This window comes from Pan paniscus, chromosome 9 (assembly GCF_029289425.2).
Source record: "Pan paniscus chromosome 9, NHGRI_mPanPan1-v2.0_pri, whole genome shotgun sequence".
Classification (NCBI taxonomy): Eukaryota; Metazoa; Chordata; class Mammalia; order Primates; family Hominidae; genus Pan; species Pan paniscus.
The window spans coordinates 130,738,364-130,764,664 of NC_073258.2; the positions used below are offsets into that span (position 1 = coordinate 130,738,364).

Sequence of the window (26,301 nt, forward strand, 5' to 3'; positions counted from 1 at the left end):
TTTTGTTATCCACCCCTCCCACACTCCTCCCACCCTCAATTCCTTGGGAGGTCCCAGTTGGCTGAAGGCATCCAGCGCATTTTGTTTGCACCCCGTCTTCTTACCTCCGTTCCCTAGTTACTGACTCAGGGGTGAGTACGTGACCCTGTTCAACCAGAGAATGTCAGGACTCCTGTTGGGAAGGCTGGGCGAGAAGCTGTTTTTTCTTCTGGATAATTTCCTGTGCAGATGTAGGATGAGACCTGCAACTATTGTGAATGATCTGCCATCAGCCTGCAGGTGAAGCTTTCCCAGGAGGAGCAAGAGCATCACAGAGCCGTGAGCTGAGGTCCTGACGGAAACCATGCCTGATCCCTGCCCCTTTAGGCTTTTCCAGTTGTGTGGGTCAATAAACACTATTTTTCTTTCTATCAGGTTGAGTAGACATTTCTATTATTTACAGCCAAAAACATCCTGATGAGACAAGTGCTCCCTATAATTCTCATTTATTCATTCTAAATGAGTTAATATCTGCTAAGGCGCTTAGGACAATGCGTGGCATGTAGTGAGTGCTAATGAGAGTTATAGTTACTGTCATCGATAAAAGTGTTAGTGTTACAAAATGAAGACAATAATGACTTCCCTGTCTTTTTTTTTCTGAGATGGAGTCTCACTCTGTCGTCCAGGCTGGAGTGCAGTGGCGTGATCTCAGCTCACTGCAACCTCCACCTCCCTGGTTCAAGCAATTCCCCTGCCTCAGCTGCCCAAGTAGCTAGGATTACAGGTGTACACCACCACGCCTGGCTAATTTTTTTGTATTTTTAGTAGGGACAGGGTTTCACCATGTTGGCCAGACCGGTCTCGAACTCCTGACCTCAGGCAATCCACCCGCCTCGGCCTCCCAAAATGCTGGGATTACAGGTGTGAGCCACCGCACCCGGCAACAAGGTTTTATTTGTTTGTTTGTTTATTTATTTATTTATTTATTTATTTTTGTGACAGAGTCTTGTCTGTCACCCAGGCATCATCGTGCCACTGCAGCCTTGAACTCGTAGACTCAAGGGATCCTCCCACCTCAGCCTCCCAAATAGCTGAGACTACGAGTGTGCACCACCGTGCCTGGCTGTTATTTTTATTTTTAGTAGAGACGGGTCTTGCTTTGCTGCCCAGGCTAAGTTATTGTTGATAAGATCAAGAAAGACAAAAGAAAAGTGAAACGTTACTCCCTCCATTATAAATATAACATATATCCATTATAGGAATATTTTTTAAAGAATAAAACAATCACTTATAATCCTGTTATCCAGAAAAAAATATGTTGGTTCATTTTCTTTCAGTCGACTTTAAATGTATAACAGAAATTGTTCTACAGATGCAATTTCTACTATGACTTTTAAAATTTTAACACATCTTATAAGCATTTTTCCATAATTTATTCTCATTTGGATTATTTTCCTAGGATGGATTCCTAGAAATGAAATAAGTGAGTTTTACATGGTTCTTTTAAATATGAAAGGAAATGATGGATACAAAACACATTTGAAAATTCGAAAGCATTATACAAATATGAGCTTCTCTTTCCCTAAACTTGCACTACAACCATAAATAACCAACCAGAACTACCTGCTGTCCTGTACCAAGCCCTTATTATATGCTGTATGCTGAGCTAAACATGTAAGCATTTTATCCATTATTCCACTTAGTCTTTCTAAGATGCCTGCTAAAAAGCTGATGATATCCCACAGCTGTCAAGATAAAGGACAAAATCATTGTCCCTTAGGAATCCTCTTCTCTGTCGTCATTCTTATATGGCATCATGCTACTTCCATGTTAATACCCACACAGATGCCTTTGCCTGGCTGAGCACCTGTTCACCACAGCCACCTTCTTTGTCCAGGTGGCTCCCACCTTTCCAAACTCAGTTAAAGCATATTTTCCTTTGAGAAGTTTTCCCTGTTATCATAACACTTTTAAACGCTGAACTAAGAGCCTTTACTAAATTGAGATTAGGAAGCACAAGCAAAGTATATTGAACATAGTAGGTGCCAAATAAATATTGAATTAATTTTTTTTTAAGAGACAGGGTCTGCTGTGTTGCCCAGGATGGCCTCAAATCCTCAAATTCCTAAGCTCATGCGATCCTCTCACTCCAGCCTCCTGTGTAGCTGAGGCTACAGGAGTGCTACCACATCTGACTCTTTAATGAATTATTATTACATGAACTTGGTGTAGATATCTCATCAGGAAATGTTGGTTACGTTATTAATAAAATACACATTGTCCAGAAAAAAAATGAATTTTCTGGGTAGTTTGTGTTTAGTATGTGAAATATTGTGTTCAGTTTTGGAGTCTGTACTTTTAGAGGCTGATTGCTAAATTGGAATGTATACAGAGATCTAAGGATGGTAAGAATGGAAACAGTATTACAAGTAAAATGGTTAAAGAAGTGAATCTGTTTACTAAAGAAAAGACTTTGTATGGCCAGGCTTGGTGGCTCACGCCTGTAAATCTCAGCACTTTGGGAGGCCGAGGTGGGCAGATCACTTGAGGTCAGGAGTTCAAGACCAACCCGTCCAACATGGCGAAACCCCATCTCTACTAAAAATACAAAAATTAGCCAGGTGTGGTGGCGCGTGGCTATAATCTCAGCTACTCAGGAGGCTGCGGCACAAGAATCACTTGAACCCGGGAGGCAGAGGTTGTAGTGAGCCGAGATCACACCACTGCACTCTAGCCTGGGCAACAGAGCAAGACTCTGTCACAAAGAAAGAAAGAGAGAAAGGAAGGAAGGAAGGAAGGAAAGAAGGAAGGAAGGAAAGAAGGAAGGAAGGAAGGAAGGAAAGAAGGAAGGAAGGAAAGAAGGAAGGAAGGAAGGAAGGAAGGAAGGAAGGAAGGAAGGAAGGAAGGAAGGGGAAGGGGAAGGAAAGGGAAAGGGAAGGGGAAGGGGAAGGAAGGAAAGAAAGGAAAGAAAGAAAAGACTTTGCGGGTGATAGTGGGGGTGTGCAGAATGGGGTATGACAGCCACCTTTAATTATGTGATGAAGATTAGTTCAATAAAAAGACAAAATGTCCAGCCAATGGAGCTGTGAACTTCTCTGTCCTTCTATTGTAGTAAATGACTTCCACACCAGGCAGAAAGATGACACAAATACCTTCAAACTCTGATGTGGGGCATGTCAAGAAAGCAGTTTTGCATCAGCTTTTCTGAAAAGCAAGTACCATGTAAAAATCACCAACGATAAGAACTTTTAGTATAAGCAGCTCCCAGCGCTGAGGTTTTTTTCACCATTATTTTGTATTTTCTGCACTGAAGGCAGAAGAAATTATTCAAAGAAGGACCAAACAAGAATACCAAACAACGTAGCATTACTACAGGTAGATGAGAAAATAGCCACAACACAGAGGCAGAACAAACCGACTGAAGTACAGGGAATGAGATGGTTTCTTTCAAATAAGGGTTAAGGGCTGGGCGGCGCGGTGGCTCACACCTGTAATTCCAGCACTTTGGGAGGCTGAGATGGGCAGATTGCCTGAGCTCAGGAGTTTGAGACCAGCTGGGGTAACATGGTGAAACCCCATCTCTACAAAAATATAAAAAATCAGCCAGGCGTGATGGCAGGCGCCTGTAATCTCAGCTACTCGGGAGGCTGGGGAAGGAGAACTGCTTGAACCCGGGAGGCTTGCAGCGAGCCGAGATCGCGCCACTGCACTCCAGCCTGGGCAACAAAGAAAAACTCTGTCTCAAAAAACAAAAAACAAATAAGACTTAGGAACAATAATAAATGAAGGAAGCTAACTAGGCAGGGCTATATACGAGGACAGTTCCTGCAGGAGGGATTTGCAGCCAGAGGTGGTTTTTCTGCAGAGCTAATGCAGAGCAAGCTTCCAGGCCACTCTTTTGCCCCAGTTTCTTCCGAGGCTGTGGTAGGACCCCAAGCAATCTCGTACTGTTTCTCTTCAAGAGAGCACCTGACTTATGTAAGTTTTAGGACTTGCAAAACCTGTTTTCAAGCCTGTAAACCAGTTTACCAGCAAAACAAAACTTAGTATACGCATAAGGTGTTTAAAGATTTTTTTGTAGCATTTAATTTTAGACATGCCCACATACCCGGATTGTAATCAGTTAAATTAATATTGTCTTTGAAAACAAAACATACTCTAGGACCAGATTCTTTTCCATATCAAGGCCCTGCTTTGGCATTGAATCTGGGGACCCTGTATTGATTTTAAATACTTGATATTTTTGTCTACTTGACTTATTTGATAAAAGCAGACCCTTATTTTAGTCTAGATCAGTAGGAGGTAGAAGAAAGTCTTTATAAACGATTTAAATCTTAATTACCTATTAATGTGGTAAACGTGTGTATTATATAAGGTTAAACCTGTTCTGCCTCAAGCAACTGCATTGCTTCCCTCTGAGAAGTGATTCCACCTGCTCAGCATCAGCGGCAAACAGAACACAGAAGCACCCTGAAGAGCTGGGTGTGATGGTACGCGCCTGTAATCCCAGCTACTCAGGAGACTGAAGCGGGAGGATCCCTGAAGTCCAAGGAGTTCGAGGCTGTACTGTGTCATGATCAAGCCAGTGATAGCCACAGCACTCCAGCCTGGGCAACATAGTGAGACCTCATCTCTAATAAGTTAAAAAAAAAAAAAAAAAGCGCTGGTGTGGTGGCTTACACCTGTAATCCTAGCACTTTGGGAGGCCGAGGCCAGTGGATCACTTGAGCCCAGGAGTTTGAGACCAGCCTGGGCAACATGGCAAAATCCCTTCTCTACAAAAAATATAAAAATTAGCAGGCTATGGTGGCACATGCCTGTAGTCCCAGCTACCTGGGAGACTGAAGTGGGAAGATCACCTTAGCCTGCTAAAATAGAGGCTGCAGTGAGCCATGATTGTGCCACTGCACTCCAGCCTGGGTAACAGAGTGAGACCCTGTCTCAAAAACAAAACAAAACAAAAGGGAAGAAAAAAAAAATTCAACCTGAGGCTGATTTTTTTTAAAGTGTTCTAAGTAGTAGAGAAAGATGCAACAGCTAAATACATTTTTGACTCCTCTTGAGTCACATTTTTATAAGGACTCTTCTGTTTATTATTAAGCATGTGACTTTACAGACTATCACACAGCCTGAAAATGTAAGGAAAAGGAATGACAAGCCATTGAAACATTTTTATGCATCCATTGAGGGCTGTATCAGACTAATATTTTCCAATATTTGGTAGGGAGTTGGTTAGCATGATGTGATCAGGAGACCATATATTTCTAAGTCAGTAAAACCGGGATTCAGTTTCCTTCTCTGCTAGTACTGGTTTTGGCTATTGACAAGTTATTTAACCTCTTTGAGCCTCAGTTTTCTCATCTGTAAAATGGGTTTAATACACATTTTACAAATCTCAACTGGGTCTCTTTCATTTTCAATTTTTTCCCTTCCACCAGTGCCTCCTTATCAGTGACAAACAGGAACAACAACCAAGTTCTCCACCCATACCCTACAAGAGCTACTCTCCTAATTTTTGCTCTTTCAACGGGGAACTTCTGGGAAGAGACAAGACTGTACTTGTTAGCTCTCCTTCCTCCAAGCCACTTAAACCTTTACATCCTGCAAATAGCTTTTACTCTCTCAAATAAATGAGCAGTGACAAAGTTCAATGATCTCCAAGTTCAGTGGTTCTTTCTTAGTCCTCATCCTACTTGGCCTTTTCTAGTTTTCGACTCTATGCTGTGGTGACAAATACTGTTTGAACACAACAGTAATATATCCTTCTGGTTTCTTTCTACCTCGCTTGTTGCATTGCCTGTTGGCTAGCTCATACATTTAACTAATAGCCTTTTGGAAGGTAACTTCCAAAATTCTAATTCTGGCATTTCACATCTCCACCTTCCTGTCATTCCCATAATCTTCTTGTTTTCCCTATTTCTGCCAATGGCATCATCATCACCATATTCTCCCAGGCCCATGTTCAGAGGTTAAAGTTCTCTTTATCCCTCCTTCCTTCTCCTTGACTCTATGCCACTGACTCCCCCACCCAGTGACTGGCCAAGACCATAGACTTTACCTTTTACGACCATCTCCTTTCTAATTCCGCTCCATCTCCCTTAGTTCTGCCCACATTTTCTCTTTCCCCAAGATCACAGTGGGCTCCTAGCTGCCTCCTGGACTCCAGGCTCTGCCGCATCCCTCAGGTAGCTCTCACACTCGTTTTTTGCCTAAAAGCCAACTCTAATTATGTTCTTGTCCAAAGGTTTCTATGGCTCCTCAGTATCTTTGCTGTAAATCCACCAACCATCCTGCCTTAATTACGGATTACAAACCCTGGGCTCCAATTAAGTGAAATATGACTGGCATATTCTCTTCCATCATGTTTTTCCAGTGCTATGCCTTTGCTTGCATTGTTCCTTCCATGCTTCTTGTCCTCTCCTGACACTGCATGAACACATCCTGTATAGATTCCCAGGAAACCTCAGATAGCCTCTTCTCTATGATCCTCCCGTGGTGTCCTCACACAGCTGTAACCAACTTCCTCTGCTCTTCTTAAAAAACTTCACTTCTCTTAAGCCATTTGTGACTTTCCACCTATTGCTATGGTTATGCGCACCCAGGTTTCAGCTTCTCTGACAGACTGTAAAACTCACTTAGTTCTGTGTTCATTCAGCAAGTATTTTTTGAACACCTATTAAGCACAACCACTATGCTAGATTGTGGAGGTACAGACACGGTTCTTCCCCTCAAGGGACTCGTGGTATAATTAAGGAAACTGAAAAGAAAAGAAATAACTAATGCTTAGTTTACACATAGTATGACAGAGGTGGGTACATACAGAATGTTACGGGGAGCAAAAAGGAGGTGCACCAAACTCAGCTTTGAAGAAGAAAAGGAGGAGCAGAAAACGTCCTTGAGCAGGTGACACTTGAACCAAGTCTTAAATACTGAGTCAGCTGTGGATGAGGGGGAAAGGCAATCTGGGTAGAAGGAAGGAGATATTTAAAGGCTATCAGCTACAGGCCAAGGCATAGAATTGATTCATATTTATTTCCCATACCACAAGGGTTCTAACGCATATATTAAATCAGGGCCATTCCATTATAAAGTATTCACCACTCTGATTTGCAATTAAAACAACAACAACAGAGGCAATGTATTAAGTTGCCAAAAAGTTATGTTATCCAATTTTTTTCTTTCTTTCTTTTTTTTTTTTTTTTTGAGACAGAGTCTCGCTCTGTCGCCCAGGCTGGAGTGCAGTGGCGCGATCTTGGCTCACTGCAAGCTCCACCTCCCGGGTTCATGCCATTCTCCTGCCTCAGCCTCCCGAGTAGCTGGGACTACAGGCACCTGCCACCACGCCCGGTAAATTTTTTTGTATTTTTTTTTAGTAGAGACGGGGTTTCACTGTGTTAGCCAGGATGATCTGGATCTCCTGACCTCATGATCTGCCGGTCTCGGCCTCCCAAAGTGCTGGGATTATAGGCGAGAGCCACCGCCCACGGCCTCGATTTTTAAATTTCAAAAGATGACTATCCTGACTTTGTTGTTGTTAAATGTTGTTTCTTTAGTGAGATGGTGGTGATAATACAGTTACGTTTTAATTTAATGCATTATTTGGAAAACAAAACAAAACAAAAAACAACTGGGAACTTTGTTATTCCACTTAAGAAGTGTTTTTCACAGTCCATGATATTCAAGAATTAAGTAACCACTATGCCAGAGCAGCAGTTCTCATGAATATTAGTGGGTTAGAATTATCTAGAGAGCTTTAAAAGTGTATACCAATTTCTTTCTTTTTTTTTTTTTTGAGACAGAGTTTCACTCTGTCGCCCAGGGTGGAGTGCAATGGCGCGATCTCAGCTCACTGCAACCTCTGCCTCCCGGGTTCAAGCAATTCTCCTGCCTCAAGGCGCCCACCACCATGCCCGGCTAATTTTTCTACTTTTAGTAGAGACAGGGTTTCATCATGTTGGCCAGGCTGGTGTCGAACACCTGACCTCAGGTAATCCACCCGCCTCGGCCTCCCAAAGTGCTGGGATTACAGGCATAAGCCACTGGGCCTGGTGGAAAAATGTATACCAATTTCTTGAGGTCACCCTAGCACTAGAGATTTAGAATTTCTGACATTGGGTTTTAAAATGTGCCTTTTAAAAATAAACTCCTGGCTGGGCACGGTGGCTCATTCCTCTAATCCCTTTTGGGAGGCCAAGGCAATAGGATCATTTGAGCTCCGAAGTTTGACATCAGCTTGGGCAACATAGTGTTAAAAAAAAAAAAATTAGCTGGGCGTGGTGGTGTATGTGGCTGGAGAATTGCCTGATCCCAGGAGGTCAAAGCTTCAGTGAGCTGTGATTATGCCGCTGCACTCCAGCTTGGGCGATAGAGTGAGACTGTCTCAAAAATAAAATAAAAATACACTTCGTAGTTGATTTTGAAAAGCATCCTGATTTGGGAGCAATTATCCTAGCCAAGTGTACCTAGCCTGAATAGGTATTGGATAAATAAGTATCAAATTAATGTGAGGGTTCTGCTCATGTTAAGTATACATTTAGGAAAATCAACTTTGTTTTTTTTCAACAAGGAAATGCACACATCTTAAGTGTGCATAGAAGAGAGCTGATTTAGGAGAAAGTCTGATTCTTAAGAAGGTAGAAGAAACATGAGGTTATTTTATTTTACTTTATGTTATTTTTATTTTTGTGAGACAAGAGTCTCGCTCTGCTACCCAGGCTGGAGTGCAGTGGCACAATCTCGGTTCACTGCAACCTACGCCTCCTGGGCTCAAGCAATTCTCCTGCCTCAGCCTCCGAAGTAGCTGGGACTACAGGCGCCTGCCACCACGCCCAGCTTTTTTTTTTTTTTTTGTATTTTTAGTAGAGACAGGGTTTCATCATGTTGGCCAGGCTGGTCTGGAACTCCTGACTTCAGGTGATCCACCCGCTTCGGTCTCCCAAAGTGCTAGGATTACAGGTGTGAGCCACTGTGCCCAGCCAGGAGGTTATTTTAGGTCCTTTTGCTTTTATGCATAAAAGATAATAAAATGAAAACATACTACTCATAAGCCTTGGTCACTGACATGAGCACATTTGGAATGAAAAATTATTGAGAATTGCAAGACCAGGTATGTTCCTGTCAGTGTCATTTAATAAAAAGACCGTAACATTTTAAAGTACAGAATGTTGATGAATGGGGCTATCAACTCTTAGTAACGATCCTTCCATAACTTGAAAATGCAAATAAACTTCTTTCAAGACCTAAGTTTAGATTGAAGGCCCTCTAAATTATGTTCCTGTATTTCCTTGTACTATCCCATGATATTAAAGCTCAGTCTTGAAGATACAGTCTCCAAAGCATGAATATCCACGCCACTGGACTCAGATATCTCACTTGCTTTTCCCTGAGTTCAAGGCCCTGATTTTGTAGGTGAGGTAACAGGCCCCAGAGGGGCTACATGTCCTACCCTAGGCTCAACAACTCAATGAGGATTTAGGTAGTCACTTGATACTTTTCCCACATACTTGCAGATGAACCTGCACTTAGTAATACATCGCTTTACCCTCCTACCCCTTACATTTAAGTCACTTCATGCTTTTCACTATTGTACATTCATTTTAAGTTCAATCACACAAAGCGGTGCAGTGAGACAGGTTTTAATATTCACATTTGACAGAGAAGAAAAGAGAGTCCCCAGGCGATGGAGGAACTTGCCGGTGATCATGCGGCTGTGTCAGTCAGCTCCGGCTGCTGCAACAAAATAACATAGGCTGGGGGGCTTCAACAACAGGGATTTATTTTTCAGAGTTCTTGAAGCCTGGGAAGTCCAAGCTCAAGGTGCCACTTTGGCCCCTCAGTGATGGACCTCTCCCTGGTTTGCAGATGGCGGCCTTCTTGCTGTGTTCGCACATGGAGGAGGGAGGTGAGGGCTGAGGTTGGGGGTAGGGGACAGAGAGTGTGAGAGAAAAGCAAGCTCTTTGGTGTCTCTCCTAATAAAGGCACTCATCCCATCATGACCTGCTACCTCCATGACCTCATCCAAATCCGATTACCTCCCAAAGGCCCCATTTACAAATAACCATCACACTGGGGTTCAGCGCTTCGGCACACACATTAGGGGTGGGGACAAAATTCGGTCCATAGCAAGAGCCAAATTCATGCCAGTTCCAGAACTAGTATCAGCACCCAAGATAACTGGGTTCAATAACACCGGGCAAACATTTATCGAGGACTGCACTGTGAGGGGCACTGCGGCATGACACACCCAAGTCTTGTCAGTGGCCTGAGAGAGGTATGGAATAACTAGGGAGCGAGTGCCACAGTGGGAAACATCCCTCTGAGCAATCAGAAGCGATATTTCAGCCGACTGAGCCGAGGAACAGTGAAAATGCTTCCAACAGGTAGATGTTGGGGAGAGGACATTGCAGGCGCAGGAAGAGTGTTAGGAAGGGCTGTGAAATGGAAAGGTGTCGTCTTGGAGGAATCGGGCAGAGCCAGTTTACCCAAAGGGAACTGGGCATGTAGGGGAGAGTGGTGCAGAGTAAGGCTGGAAAATCCCGAGTTCTTACAGGCGCACTCGTCTACTCCGCGGACAGTCTCTTCCTTTCTATTGTCAGCGTCCTGGGGGTAGGGTTGTGTTATGCATTTAGTTGAACCTGAAGGGACTAGTCCAGGTCTCTCAGAAGGCAGTACCTAACTCACAGGCGACTGAAAGGAAACAAGGCCAGCGGAGCCCTGGCGGTGGCGAGGCTGTGCCAATTGCTAAATGGGGCAGCAGGACGTTTTTCTCTAGTGAAGTGGAAATGCCGCGGAGCAGGAAGGCAGAGTAGCAGCTCTCCCGCTAGTGCGTCTCAACCGAAGAAGCGGCGTGATCTCTTCCTAAAACACACGAGGAAGGGGGCCTGGGCTGTGAGGCCGGCGTGGTTCTTGCACCCCTGGTCTCTATCCCTGCCTGGGCAACTGCTGGGAAGGAAGGGTCGGCAAGAGGCCTAAAGACCGGAGGCCAAGGGTGCGGAGCGCGGCCGGGCTCAGAGGCGAGGACCCGGCGGAGAGGCCTGGGCGGAGCAGCGCGGGAGAGGCGCGCCCTGAGTAGGGCTCGGGGGAGGACGATGGCTGCCTCCTGCGGCCCTCCCCCTGCCTCGGGGGACGGCCCTTGGCAGACCGTCCCGGACTCCTAATTCATCCTGTTTTTAATAAAACCATTTCCAGAATCAAAAAGAGGGCGGTACCCAAAGGAGTCTGAGGAATGCCCAGCAGGGGCAGGGGAGCGGGGCGTGCCCGTATCGGGAGGCTGAAGGCTGACGGACCAGCGCAGCAGGGACAGATAACCGCGCCGGGGGGCGGAGGCCAGAGCCAGCCCCGTGCCCGCAGGGTTGCGGCCCCAGACCCGCCGCGCGCACGCCCCCGCGCCTGGCGGCCACAGGGTTCGGACCGGGGGCGGGGTCATCCGCGGCCGGGGGCGGGGCCGGGCGGGGGGCGCGCGGTTGGACCGGGCGGGAGGAGCAGGCTCTTCCATCTCCTGATTGGGTCTGGACCGCAAGGGGGCGGGGTCTTGAGGGGTTCTGCGGGCCGGCATTGGGAGCCGCAGAAGGAGGGCGTGGTAATATGAAGTCAGTTCCGGTTGGTGTAAAACCCCCGGGGCGGCGGCGAACTGGCTTTAGATGCTTCTGGGTCGCGGTGTGCTAAGCGAGGAGTCCGAGTGTGTGAGCTTGAGAGCCGCGCGCTAGAGCGACCCGGCGAGGGATGGCGGCCACCGGCACCGCGGCCGCCGCAGCCACGGGCAGGCTCCTGCTTCTGCTGCTGGTGGGGCTCACGGCGCCTGCCTTGGCGCTGGCCGGCTACATCGAGGTGGGGACCGGGCGAACGCCGGAGAGTCGTCTCCTTCGCCCGCCGGAGGAGCGGGCCTGCGGGCGGGCAGCGGGGTCCGCGGCAGGGCGGGCCGGGGGTCCGGCTCTGCGGCGGGTCTGGCGCGCCCTCCCCCGCCCGTCCCTGCTTGGCGCAGTGCTTAGCGCTGGAGGTCGGGCTGCCTCAGCCGCCGCAGAGGCCAAATGAAAGGCGTCGGGGCTGTTGGGGGCGGCCGTCCGCCTCGGCCGCCCCAGCCCCCAACCCGCCCGCGGCGCCGCCACCTCCTCCGGGGACCCAGTGCCCCCGGGCGCCCGCCCCGCCCTCCCCCAGGACAATGCCAGGGCGCTCCTCTCCCGCCGGAGTCCGCGGCTGGGCTTTCTCCAGGGGCGGCCCCGCGCGGACCCCGTACGCTCCCTCGCGCGGCACCGGGGCCTCGGCTCCGGGCCTCCCACCTGCGAGCGGCGGGCTTCGCCTTTGTTGCCAGGTGGACGCGGCCCCGGCCTTCGCGCGCGGCAGGGATGCTGCGAGCCCCGGGGGAGCTCCCGCGCCAGGCCGCCCGCTGCTCCCTCTGCCGCCTGGGGCCGGGTCGCGGACGCGCATTTTTTAAGTGGCGCTGTTTGCCTGCGTCCGTAGACCGAGGAAACCCGCTCTGGGTGCGTTGACCGCTTTCGTGAGGGTTTCAGTGAGTAGGGAAGGTGCCCGCGAAGGCGTGTAAACTGTTGGAAAAATCGTCCTCTTTCGGTGTCAGAATTCCATCAGTGGTTGTGCTTCGAGGTCGCACCCTGAGCATCCCCGCTGCGAGAAAGGCGAAGCGGCTGGGCCGGGGGTTGGGGAGGCCGCGGGAGGGGGCGGGGGCGGCGGGGTCCGCGGTGCGGGCCGGAGCGGGCAGCCTTGGAGGAGCCCTGCTGTGGCCGAGGGAGACGGCGGGCTTGATCTTTACTTCCCTTCTCGAAGTGGTGCTTGAACTGCTGGTCTGGAATGTGTAGTTCTGGTGTCGTTTATTTCTTCTCCCTCTTCGCTCTTTTAAAAATTACAATTGGTTTCTGCATACTTAGCTAATTTCAGAGAGACCTGAAGACTGCATTTGATTGGGCATTAATTGAGAGCTTTCTTTTAAAGACCTCAGGTTTAGAATATATTTACTTCTACAGAATGTTCAAGTATTTCCACGGGTAAAAATAAATCTAATAAAAAGCCTCTCTGATGGAACGGCTTAAAACCTTTGTATTCATCCAGTTTAAAGCTTTGTGACTGTGAGGGTAAGAAAGGAGTTCAGCTTTAAAGAGAAATAGTTAACGTTTATCTACAGAGGATTTTGGATTGCGATTGTTTCAGTGTGTCCACACAATGGTCAGAGTTGTATCTGTGATCCCTGATAATGTCGCATGAAAACAGCTAGGTGAGTGAGATGGGAAGAAGAAATAAAGGCTTTCGTATGGAAGATGGGACTTCACTAGTGGGTCGGGTGTCAGAAACCATCGTTCACACTCGCACTCCACTTCCCACTGCTATGACTAATTTGAGGCATTAGTGAATTCACAGTAGAAGACTCAGCAGTTTTAAAGAATTCGTTAATACTTGTGTAGCGGGAAAAAATAATATGAGAATTCGTTGTTGTGTATTAAATTTGATTGTTAGCCACAGCGTTGTTCAGTTGAAAAGTATGGTTGAAGAAAGTAGGAATTAAACATTTCTGAAAAATGGTTTTATGGTAACTCCTGTTCTTTGGAGCTGTATTTTTGCTCACACTTACTAAATGATCTTTCAAGGGGCCTTTTGTCAAGCTATCAGAATTTTATTCATATGAATATAATTTGATTTTGTTTATTTGCTGTCAGGCAAGGGACTGTCGAAGCTTAATTTAGATGAGAGTGCCCTAAATCAGGATGTCTTTGGGAAGGCCCTGATTGAGATTAGCCAAAGGGATTCTGGCCAAATCCCTGATCAAGTTGCTTGGCACAGAATTATTGATTGGCAAATCTTTAGTGTTGCTTGGTGTTGACTGAATTAATCTCTTACACCTGTTTAAAAAAAAAAAGCTCACCTCTGGACTCAGGGTCACTTCCTCTCTTAAATCCGAGACAAGTTCTCCTGTGTGCATGCTCCCATTTGGGACTGAGACAGTATTGTGCTGAAACCCCGCATACTGTGCAGTGGATGACTAGGCTCCTGAGAACCGGAACTTGAGTTTGTTCTGTCACATTTGAAAGAAAGAAGGCCATTTGATTGCCAGTTTTCTGGAAACTCAAACCCAAATTAAAGGATGTCAACTGAGGCAGAGTAGGGAAGGCTTTGTGTTGGTGTTTCTGACAGGTGGTATGGGAGATGTCTAATTGTACCTTGGAGAGAAACCTTGGTGTGCTTCTGATAGGAATATCGTCTTTTTTTTTTTTTTTTTTTTGATACGGAGTCTCGCTCTGTCCCAGGCTGGAGTGCAATGGTGGGATCTCTGGGCTCACTGCAACTTCCGCCTTCCGAATTCAAGCGATTCTCCTGCCTCAGACTCCCAAGTAGCTGGGATTGCAGGCGCCTGCCACCACGCCCAGCTAATTTTTGTATTTTTAGTAGAGACAGGGTTTCACCATGTTGGCCAGGCTGGTCTGGAACCCCTGATCTCAGGTGATCCGCCTGCCTCGGCCTCCCAAAGTGCTGGGATTACAGGCGTGAGCCACAGCGCCCGGCCCGTTATTTTTATCATAACTATGTTTTAAAAATCTTTTGATAAATACGATAAACTTCAGTTTTATCAATTAGTTCCTCCTTTTGTAGAGGGAATTTGTTTTACCATCTAAAGCCAGGCTTTCCCAGGGTGTAGCCACAAGTCACATGTGGTTATTGAGTCTGTAGGGTGACTAGTGTGACTGAGGAGTGAATTTTTCATTTTATTTAATTTTAATTAAAGTTTACATTTAAAATCTGATTCAGTGGTTGGAAAACTTTTAACTGAAATAATTTGGTTATGCGAATTTACTTTTAAACTGTACATTTTATGAAATCTAAATGTAGATCAAGTATTTCCTATGAAAATTTAGCTTCTGAATTGAGATGTACTGGAAGTATAACATACACATCAGATTTTGAAGATTTAATACAGAAAAATTAAAATCTCAATTTTTGTATTGACTAAATTGAAACAATACTTTAGACATGGGCTAAATAAAACATTAAAATTAATTTCACTTGTTTCTTTTCACTCTAATATGGTTCCTAGAAAATTTAATACTATGTATGTGGCTCACATTGTATTTCTGTTAGATGGTGCTGATTTAAAATTTTGCTTAAAGTTGGTCCTGCATATGTTTTTATTAGCAGAATTTTTTAATATGTTACTATATTTTTCCAAATAAAGTCTTGCTAGAAGTTGGCCCAACATGCTCTTAAGTATTTTTGTTAGAACAATTTTGAATGTGTTGATTTTTAAACTTTTTCAATTAAAAATGTTTTACTTAGAAATAACTTTAATCACCAGGCGCGGTGGCTCACGCCTGTAATCCTAGCACTTTGGAAGGCCGAGGTGGGTGGATCACGAGGTCAGGAGTTCGAGACCAGCCTGAGCAACATGGTGAAACTCCATCTCTACTAAAAATACAAAAATTAGCTGGGCGAGATGGCGTGCGCCTGTAATCCCAGCTACTCAGGAGGCTGAGGCAGGAGAATCTGGGAGGTGGAGGTTACAGTGAGCCGAGATCACACCACTGCACTCCAGCCTGGGCAACAGAGCGAGACTCCGTCTCAAGAAAACAAAAATAAAAAAAAGAAATAACTTTAATCTTATAAAAAATGCAAAAATTGTACAATTTTCTTACCCTTTACTCAGATTCACCAATTGTTAACATTTCTTCTAGTCACATTTGCTTTATTACTGCAGTTTTTGCCAAATTATTTGAGAGTAAGTTGCATACGTCGTCCATCCCCTTTACCCCTGAGAACTTCAGTATATATTTTCTAAGAGCCAAAGACATTGTCTTACATAGGCTTAGTACAGCCATCAACCTAATGAAATTTAACATTGATGCAATACTTGGATCTTATCTGCTGTCGGTTTTCTAGTTAGTTTGTTGACCCAATCATGTTCTTTATAGCATTTGAAAACATGTTTTGTTGTTGTTGTTTTGTTTTTCTTTTTTGAGTTGGAGTCTTACTCTGTCGCCCAGGCTGGAGTGCACTGGCATGATCTCGGCTTACTGCAACCTCCGTTTTTCAGGTTCAAGCGACTCTCCTGCCTCAGCCTCCAGAGTAGCTGGGACTACAGGAGCCCACCACCATCCCTGGCTCATTTTTATATTTTTAGTAGAGACAGGGTTTCACCATATTGGCCAGGCTGGTTCCAAACTTCTGACCTTGTGATCTGACTGCCTTGGCCTTCCAAAGTGCTGGGATTACAGGTGTGAGCCTCCACACCTGGCCCCTTTCAAGATTGTTTAATTCTGTTTACCCTTACTAAATTTTCAGACTTTTGGATTTTCTTTCTAAAATAACAGAAGAAGAATTCTATAGGTAGTACATATTCATTGTAAGAAATTTAAAAGTACAGATAACCAATAAGAAATGAAAAATGACCTAAAATCTTATTCCCCAGGGAAACCTTACTGTAATGTTGTATATACCCTTCTGTTAATAGATAGGTCATGTACATAAATTTTATAAAAATGGCACATACTGCATATTGAAGCCAGCACCTAACAATGATTATTTCGAATTATGCTAACATGAACTACTCAAAGAAAATAATGTTTTCCGTGTGACAAAAAGTAGGGGTAAATCTTTGTACAGTAATTGTAGTTTCCATGGAGGGGCCAGTTGAGAGAGAATTCTAAATTGCCTATAATTCAATTTTCATGGGTTGATTTTTAATGAGATAAACTAGATTACCTTGAAGTTTAATTAAATTTAGTGTATTGTACCTTGATTTATGGCCTAAGATGGAAAGTGGACTATGTAGGCACATTCAAGCAGAAATGAGTTCCAGTCCTTTGTGTCAAGTACAACTAATAATTGCTTTTGGTGAGGGAATTTTTCTTACCTAAGCATCGTGAAGTCTTTATTTTTATTTTTTATTTTTTGAGACAGGGTCTCACTCTTACCGAGGCTGGAGTGCAGTGGCACAGCCATGGCTCACTGCGGCCTCAAACTCCTGCGCTCAAGTGATCCTCCTGCCTCAGCCTCCCGACTATCTAGGAGTACAGTGCATACCACCACATTCGGCCAAGATCTGTTTTTCAAAATGAGATCTTTTAAAACATAACTAATCTATTTTTTTTAAAGATGAAGATTAGAAAATTAGCTGACTTTCATTTGTAATTCATCCTACCAGTATTTATTAAACCTGTCACATGGGTCTGTGCTAGGTGCTGAACAGTACAGTAGTAAAACCAAATGTGGATAGTGCTTTTTACTTTGCGAAACACACTCGTGTATGATTTCTAGGCCCTAACCCCAGAGATTGTCGTTGAGTACCTCTGGGATGCTCAGTTTCAAAAGCTCCCCGGATGATTCTAATGTACAAGGAGAGAAAAACAAAACAAACTCTTTGGGTAATTTATCTCCATAAGTCTCTAACAGTCTCGTGAATTTGGTATTCTTATCCCTACCTAAAAAGGGAGTCGGTAGAGGCCGAGGGTTGAACATCACACAGCTCGACCAGGGGAAGGAGTCTGCCCATCCTATCTAAGCCTACTGCTCTGTCCTGTCAGCGTGGTTCATATTTCCCTTTTGGATGCAGATTTCTTTTTACTCATGTCTACCTGTCTTTCCCATTACCAAAACCTGGTATGAGTGTTTCCCTTAAAAGGAACTAATTTCATACAAGTTGTGATATATTATGAACCATTGTAAACCATATGGTTAACAGTGACCCTTTGAAGTATGTAATTACAGGGGACTTTGATGTTTTACATTTTCCATTGATTTATTTTTTCTTTCGCATCATTTGAATGATATTCACTGATTTTTAGAAACTTTTTGGGCCTTTCTGTTTGTTTGTTTTGAGACCGAGTCTCACTCTGTCATCCAGGCTGGAGTGCAGTGGTGCCATCTTGGCTCACTGCAACTTCCGCCTCCTGGGTTCAAGCGATTCTCGTGCCTCATCCTCCTGAGTAGCTGGGATTACAGGTGTGCGCCACCATGCCCGGCTAATTTTTATATTTTTAGTAGAGACAAGGTTTCACCATGTTGGCCAGGCTGGTCTCGAACTCCTGACCTCAAGCGATCCAGCCGCCTCAGCCTCCCAAAGTGCTGGGATTACAGGCATGAGCCACCGCGGGCCCAGCTCTTTTGTGTCTTTTTATATTATGTGCAAGTTCTCTTTTTTTAGTAGTAAGTTGTGTCATTTTTGTATTCTGACCTAAAGTTTTAAGAAAAGAAGTTACGGTTCCCTGTAGAGATTTTTATCAAAATCAAGGTGCGGGATTATTTGGAAGAGAGAAGGCTGCCAGCACCAGATACTCAATCAGTGGCCAGTGACCAGTGTGATGGGAGTAAGATTGTGGTCCAGAAAAAAACTACTTCATGTGTGGAGTGGGGCACCTAAAAGGTTGCTTAATTGAGCTGTCCCCACCGCCTTCCTACCCTGCCTTCCTTGGGCACACTCCCCAGTGGTTGTGGAATTAACTCCAGGGGACATGCTCTGATATGATAATGTCCAGAGGAGGAAGAGATAGTCTCTTCCTGTATATCTCCTTTTAAGAGTGAAGAAACCTTTCTCAAAGCCCACCAGCATAAGACCCCTCAGGTGTCACTGGATAGAAGTGTATCAGATGCTTCTAGCCAAAGCAAGCCTTGGCAAGGGGAATGGTACTGCCTCCACAGGCTTTGACTTCTCAGGGCCTGCTTTTGGAAGCATGTGGCCAGGAGGAGGAGGGTGCAGCCTCGAATCATGTTGGGCTTATCAGATGGTGATACCTCTTACTAAAAAGAAAAAGTTGGGCTTGGTTGGAAAAGAAAGCTGTGGATGTTGGTGAGAACCCAGTGTCTGCTACAGGGGCATTCCCTGTCTGGGAAGTTATGTAGCTGGGATGGCTGAAAGAGAAAGAAGTAATTTCTTCTGAAGAAATTATCTGTGGGTTAAAAGTTAGCTGGCAAAATGGAGACATCTGAGACATCACAATGCGTTCGTTAGATCTGGGATAATGCTATCATTTTAAAGGGATAATGCTATCCAGAGGAGAATGGCTGGAATGGTGAAGAATGTGAAAAATTTGACATGACAGGTGAGTGGACTGTGAGGGAGGTATTTCGCCTAGATAAGAAAATGTGACATTAGTGGTGGTAGTAAGGATCGTTAGTATTTTCACATATTTTATGCTTTGTCTCTGGAAGGCTAAGCATGTAACTTGCTTAGGCTGAAGCAGGCTTTTTACCCGGAGAGGTGAACTATTAGAGCTTTTATTTTACTCTCTTTAATTATGAGCATTCCCCACATAGGATAGTTAAACATGTAAAACAGACCCTTATGTCCAGCCCCTAGTTTTGTTGAATCTTAACATTTCTCATGTATGTTTTAGCCTTAAAAAAAAAAAACAAAAAACCACTGGATACAGAAATATAACATTACCAATAAAAGCCTCATTTGAACTTTCCAGAAGTAACTCTTGAGTTAGGAATTTACATTTCCATTCATATTTTCATTACATTTGCTTAGGCTGTTATTAGAGTTGTAACACATATTTATCAACACATAGTGTTAATTATTTGTGCATACTGTGATGATTTTAGAAGGTAAGAATGTCAAGCTGTTTGAACTGAAAGTAAAGATAGCCCCTTATCAGGAAAGTGCCAGCCACCCTTGCTGCTTCTACCCACTATTGAAAGCCCTTGAGTATTTTTGAGCTTTTCAAAATTTAAAAGCACACAAAAGAAAAAAAAAGCTCAGTGTGTTTTTGTAAATGAAACACTTGTGTAACTACCACTGAGGTCAAGAAATAAAACATGGCCAGTATCTCCTTTCCTTCCTTGCTCAGGAGTAACTGCTCCTCTGACTTTATGGTATCACTTTTTGTATTTCCTTATAGTATTACCTCCCATGCATTCGTCCCTAAACACTGTAGTTCAGTTTTTCTTTCTTTTTTTCTTTTTAGCTTCATGTAAGTGGAATCATTCTGTATATATTTTTATGCATTTGGTCTCATTCACTAGACACATTTTTGACAGCCACGTGTATTGAGTGTAGCTGTGGCTCACTCATTTCCGTTGCTGCATAGTACTCCATTATATGAATAAACCACGCAGTTTGTTCTGCTGTTGATGGCCGTTTGAGTTGTTTCCACTTTGAGGTTATTAAGATAATGCTGTTCTCTCTGTGGTTTGCCTTTTCACTCTCTTAGTGATGTCTTTTGAAGAAGTTCTGAATTTTAATGTCTAATTTTTTAGTCTTTTCTTTTTTTTTTTTTTTTTTTGTTATGGTAGGTGCTTCTTGTATCCTGTTTGAGAAGTCTTTTCCTACCCTGAGGATATAACGATAGTCTCCTATATTGTCAATGGGGAACTTTATTGTTTTGCCTTTCGCTTTTGGAGCTATAATTTATCTGGATTTTTGTGTAGAGGTGAAGTTAAGGGCCATTTCGTTTCTGTTTTTTTCCTTATGGATATCTGGCCTGCACCATTTATTGTCAAGGTCATCCTTTCCCTTCTGCTCGGCTCTGTCACCCTTGTAATCAAGTATCTCCCTGTGCGTGAATCTGTTCCTGGGTTCTCTCTTCTATTCCATTGTTCTCTTTGTTTATCCTTGCACCAACTCCACATTGTCTTAATTATTATATAATAAGATTTTATATTTACTAGATCAAGCCCTTCTACCTTGTCTTGAATAGCATCTTAGCTCTTCCCTTAACCTTTTTCTTTTCACATAAATTTGCCACATTTTACCAAAACAGCTTCTTGTTAGAATTTTGATTTTGCTTTGGGTCTGTAGTTTAATTGGGGGAAAATTGACATTTTTCAAATACCGAGTTTTCCAATCCGGGAACATGACATGTATTTTATTTATTTATTTATTTATTTATTTTTGAGACAGGTTGTTGCTCTGTCACCCAGGCTGGAGTGCAGTGGTACAGTCTCTGCTCACTGCAACCTTTGTCTCCCGGGTTCAAGCGATTCTTCTGCCTCAGCCTTCTGAGTAGCTGGGATTACAGGCACCCACCACCATGCCAGGCTAATTTTTGTATTTATAGTAGAGATGGGGTTTCACCATGTTGGTCAGGCTGGTCTCAAACTCCTGACCTCAGATGATCCTCCCGCCTTGGCCTATCTAAGCCAAGATAGGCGTAGTGGCCCGGCCCATGACATGTGTTTTATTTAGGCCCTCTATAATTCTGCCTTCAATGTTTGGTAGATTTCTGCATAGAGATCTTGTGTATCTTTTGTTAGATTTATTCATAGTCATTTGATCTTTTTTATGCTATTATAAATGGCATCTTTAAGATTTTTTGTTGTTGGTTTGTGTGTTTGTGAAAAATACAATTGATATTTTTCAGATTGACCTTGTATCCAGTAATCTTGCTAAACATGTATACTAATTATAATAATTTATCTGTAACTTTAAATTTTTCTGAGTATATTCTGTGAATTGTGACAGTTCTATTTCTTTCCATTTAATCCTTGTAACTTTTATTTCTTTTTCTTGCTTTGCTGCCCCAGCTAAAATGTTCAGATAGAAAAGATAATAGCTAGTGTCTTAGTCTGACTTCTCTCAGAGGGAAACTGTTTTTGCAATTTATATGATACTCGTAGTTTTTTGGTAGATACCAGACCCTTTATCAGATAAGGAAGAGTTTATATTCTAAGTTTGCCAAAGATTCTTGTCATGAATGAATGTTGAGTTTTTTTCAAACATCTTTTTTTGCCAAGTATAAGATGATCCTATGAATTTAATTTTGATAGTGCAGTATGTAGGAAACTTTGCATTCCTGAAATGAACCAAACTTGGTTTGTTTATTTTCTGGATTTGGTTTGCAAAAATTTTGTTCAGGAGTTTTGCCTCTTTGCTAATAAGTGAGTTTGACCTGTAATTTTTCTCTTTTTGTAATAGACTTGTCAAGTTCTGATTTCAAAGTTAATAGCCTCCTAAGTTTTGGGGGAAGAGAGCATTGCCTTTATTACTATTATTATTTTTTGAGACGGAATCTTACCCTGTTGACCAGGCTGGAGTGCAGTGGTGTGGTCTTGGCTCAATCTTTGCCTCCTGGGTTCAGGTTCCTCCTGCCTCAGCCTCCTGAGTAGCTGGGATTACGGGCGCCAGCCACCATGCCTGGCTAATTTTTGTATTTTTAGTTGAGATGGGGTTTCACCATGTTGGCCAGGCTGGTCTCAAACTCCTGACCTCAAGTGATCCACCCACCTTGGCCTCCCAAAGTGCTAGGATTACAGGCATGAGCCACCGTGCCCGGCCAGACATTTTATTTATACAGGTGCTTACAGATTGATTAATTTGAGGTCTAGGCTAATGTGTGTTCCAGACAAAAATTTTCATTCTACCTGGAGCCTGAGGACACTAGCAATCCAGGATCTTACTGTAAGTTCCTGGACTGTGATGACTGTAAGCTGAACTCTGTGGAGTCCTGTCAGTTTCTGATTTATCTTTCTTTTTTTTTTTTTTTTTTGAGATGGAGTCTTGCTTTGTTGCCCAGGCTGGAGTGCAGTGGCATGATCTCGGCTCACTGCAAGCTCCGCCTCCCGGGTTCACGCCATTCTCCTGACTCAGCCTCCCAAGTAGCTGGGACTACAGGTGCCCGCCACCATGCCTGGCTAATTTTTTAAAATTTTTAGTAGAGATGGGGTTTCACTGTGTTAGCCAGGATGGTCTCAGTCTCGTGATCCATCTGCCTCGGCCTCCCAAAGTGCTGGGATTACAGGCGTGAGCCACCGCGCCCGGCCGTTGGATTTATCTTTCTAGATTCATATGCTTTGAGCTACAAACTCCAAACCTTTAAGTTCTCCAAGTTATTACAAAAAATTTAGAAAATACAGTTTTGACCAAAACAAAAAACAAACTCCCCCCAAAACAAAAGAGTAGATTCCCCCTTATGTGTGTATAACCCGTTTTTTTCTTCATTTAACATATTGAATAATTTCCAGGTCATTACATATTTTGTAATGTGTATAGCTTTTTTTGGGATCACACTTCATAGTTTGGGGCTTTTGAACACTCTGCAATTTTAAATGTACAACATTCATCCCTCTAAATAGGTATTCATGCTGTGAATTTGGATTTGAGTAACTAAACTATTGTATGAACATTTTGAGCTATTGCATAGGGATGTTGCCTACTAACCAGTGATTGGATATTTGCAGTAGTATTGAACTGTTACTTGACTATTTTACCCTCATTTTATAAGGGTGATAAAAAGGAGGGAAAATGTTTATTTTATTGATGAGCACATGGTGATAACTGGTGCTTTTTTGGTGTTTTTCTAGGTAGTTTCTTTGAACTTACATAAATGCTCAGTGGGCTCAATTATGTGGAAAAAAATTAAGGAATGCCTATAAAATGCTGGAAATAAATTTTCAAGGGTGTTTTCCCCCCTAAAACACTGGAAGTAATTGGGATCTGATAAATTATTAGCTTGCTAGTAGCAGAATCCCCAAATAACATGCATATGTTTGTAACTTGTTCACGTTTACAGAAATATACCTTATGTGAAAGTAGAGGACTGCCTATTTTGTAATTTATTTGATTCTTTTATAACTGAACATGTATGTTTCTCATTCTTCTCTAATGTAAACAGCATACTGTGGATATCTTTTAAAAAAAAATCATCGTAGCTATATCCCAAATTGGCATTTAAAAGAACCTCTGGAAAGGACTTGATCAAAAATGGAAGACGTTGTGGTAATTGGTTCATTTGAGGCTTTTCATAGTCATCATTATTAGCGAACATTTATGGAATTGCCATATGTAGGGCACTGTGACAGAACAAGTAACACCATAGCTGAAGGCACTGTATGGTTCCTAAGATGATATAATAACTAGGAACTAAGTTATCCTAAGATGATATAATAACTAGAAACTTCTTCTGTTGGAGAGATGGTAGTCAACACTTTTCCAGTCTTCTCATACAGATTTTATTAATTTAGCCTTTTAATTTTTATTACTCAAAACTTAATTTTTTTTTGTTTGTTCTGAGGTGGAGTTCTGCTCTTGTCGCCCAGGCTGGAGTACAGTGGCACGATTTTGGCTCACTACAACCTCTGCCTCCCAGGTTCAGGCGATTCTCCTGCCTCAGCCTCCTGAGCAGCTGGGATTACAGGTGCCCGCCATCACGCCCAGCTGATTTTTGTATTTTTAGTAGAGACGGGGTTTCACCATGTTGGCCAGGTTGGTCTTGAACTCTTGACCTCAGGTGATCCACCCGCCTCGGCCTCCCAAAGTGCTGGGATTACAGGCGTGAGCCACCTCATCCGGTCTCAGTTTTTAATTTAATTTTCTGACTCTGTGCTTGTGCTTTTAATACTTTCACACTGATTTTCTGCTTCTCAATAAGGAAAGCACGTTTGATCTGGTCACAAACACAAAACAAATGGAACCACTGTAGGCCCCGATGCCATGTGTTTTGTTTTGAATAACCTCATAAGAACTCCTGGTCTCCCAGCATGAAGCCCTCTAAGTCAGCCTGGGCACACGCCACTGCAGGTGTTGGTGCATTTGGGACAGCCTAGTTTTGTTAGAGGCTGTATTGTAGGAAAGCCTGTGACAGTATGTCAGACTCATTGCCTATAGATAGCATCCTCAGAAAGAGAGAGGGGGGAAGCTTTTCATATACAGATTTTTAAAATCTAGGTTATCTGTTTTCTTACTGATTTATAGTGTTTCCTTCCAGATGTTTTACACATGTCAGCCACAAGACATAAGCATTTTCTAAATTGAATAGCCTGAAGTCCACAGATCTTTTTGTGTATATGGTAAAATGTACATAACAAAATATATTAACCACTGAAACTTTTCTTTCTTTTTTCTTTTTTTTTTGAGACATGGTCTCACACTGTTGTCCAGGCCAGAGTGCAGTGGCACAATCATAGCTCACTAGAGCTTCAACCTCCTGGGCTCAAATGACTCTCCCACCTCAGCCTCCCAAGTAGCTGGGATCACAGGCGTTGAGCCGTCATGCCTGGGTAATTAAACATTTTTTTTGTGGAGATGGGGACTTGCTCTCTTGCCCAAGCTGGTCCTGAACTCGTGGCCTCAAGCAGTCCTGCCTTGGCCTCCCCAAGTGCTGTGATTGCAGGTGTGGGCCACCAAGCCCTGCCTTAAAACATTTTTTTTTTGTGGTAAGAACACTTAACATGAGATCTAAATTTTTAAGTGCACAATGCAGTATTGTTAACTGTAGAGAAAATGTTATACGGCAAATCTCTAGAACTTATGCATCTTGCAAAACGGAAACTTTATACCTGTTGAATAGCGACTGTTTTTTCCTCCCTTCAGCCCGTGTCAGTGACAGTTCTGTGAATTTGATTATTTTAGATATCCCATATAAGGGGCATCATGCAGTACTTGTCTTTTTGTGACTTGTTTATTTTACTTAGCATAATGTCCTCCAGGTTCATCCATGTTGTTGAATGTGGCAGAATTTACATTTTTTTTAAGGCTGAACAATATTCCATTTTATGTATATATCATATTTTCCTTATCCATTCATCTCTCAATGGACATTTAGGTTGTTTCCATGTCTTGGCTATTGTCAGTAATTCTGCAGTGAACATGGGAATGCATATATCTGTCTGGGATAATGAGTTTAATTCTTTTGCTATATACCCAGATGTGAGATTGATAGCTCATATGATAATTCTACTTTTAATTTTTTAAGAACCTTCATACTATTTTCTATAGTGGCTGCACCATTTTTTCACCAGCAGCATACAGGAGTTCCGATTTCTCGGCCGGGCGCAGTGCCTCACGCCTGTAATCCCAGCACTTTGGGAGGCCGAGGCAGGAGGATCACGAGGTCAGGAGATCGAGACCATCCTGGTTAACACGGTGAAACCCTGTCTCTACTAAAAATACAAAAAATTAGCCAGGCGTGGTGGTGGGTGCCTGTAGTCCCAGCTACTCGGGAGGCTGAGGCAGGAGAATGGCGTGAACCTGGGAGGTGGAGCTTGCAGTGAGCCGAGATTGCACCACTGCACTCCAGCCTGGGCGACAGAGCGAGACTCCGTCTCAAAAAAAAAAAAAATGCTTTTTTTGCATCTTTTGAGGGTATCATATGATTTTTGTCCTTCATTCTGTTAATGTGATATGCCACATTTTTTGGTTTGTATGTGTTAAACCATTCTTGCATCCCAGGGATAAATCCCACTTGATCCAGGTGTATGATCTTATTAATGTGTTGTCTGATTCAGTTTGCTAGTATTTTGTTGACAACCTTTGCGTCTGTGTTTATCAGGGATATTGGCTTATAGTGTTCTTTTTTTTGTAGTGTCTTAATCCTATTTTGTTATTAGGGTAATGCTGGCTTCATGGGTGGAAATTAAACACACCCTTGGTAAACAGCAGTCTTAACCATTGAG

The 26,301-nt window shown here is 43.5% G+C and overlaps 1 protein-coding gene across 4 annotated transcripts in view; it reads left to right on the forward strand.

The window, feature by feature from the left end:
- Positions 1-11,528: 11,528 nt before the first annotated feature.
- APLP2 (amyloid beta precursor like protein 2) overlaps positions 11,529-26,301 on the forward strand; it is a 72,466-nt gene continuing 57,693 nt past the window's right edge. The window contains exon 1 of one of the 4 annotated variants that reach the window (XM_055095106.2): positions 11,529-11,805. In XM_055095106.2, coding sequence (XP_054951081.1) covers positions 11,701-11,805 — 105 coding nt within the window. In that variant the 5' untranslated portion in view covers positions 11,529-11,700. The remainder of the gene's footprint in view (positions 11,806-26,301) is intronic. The other 3 variants (XM_055095105.2, XM_055095104.2, XM_055095103.2) reach the window with 3 other exon arrangements.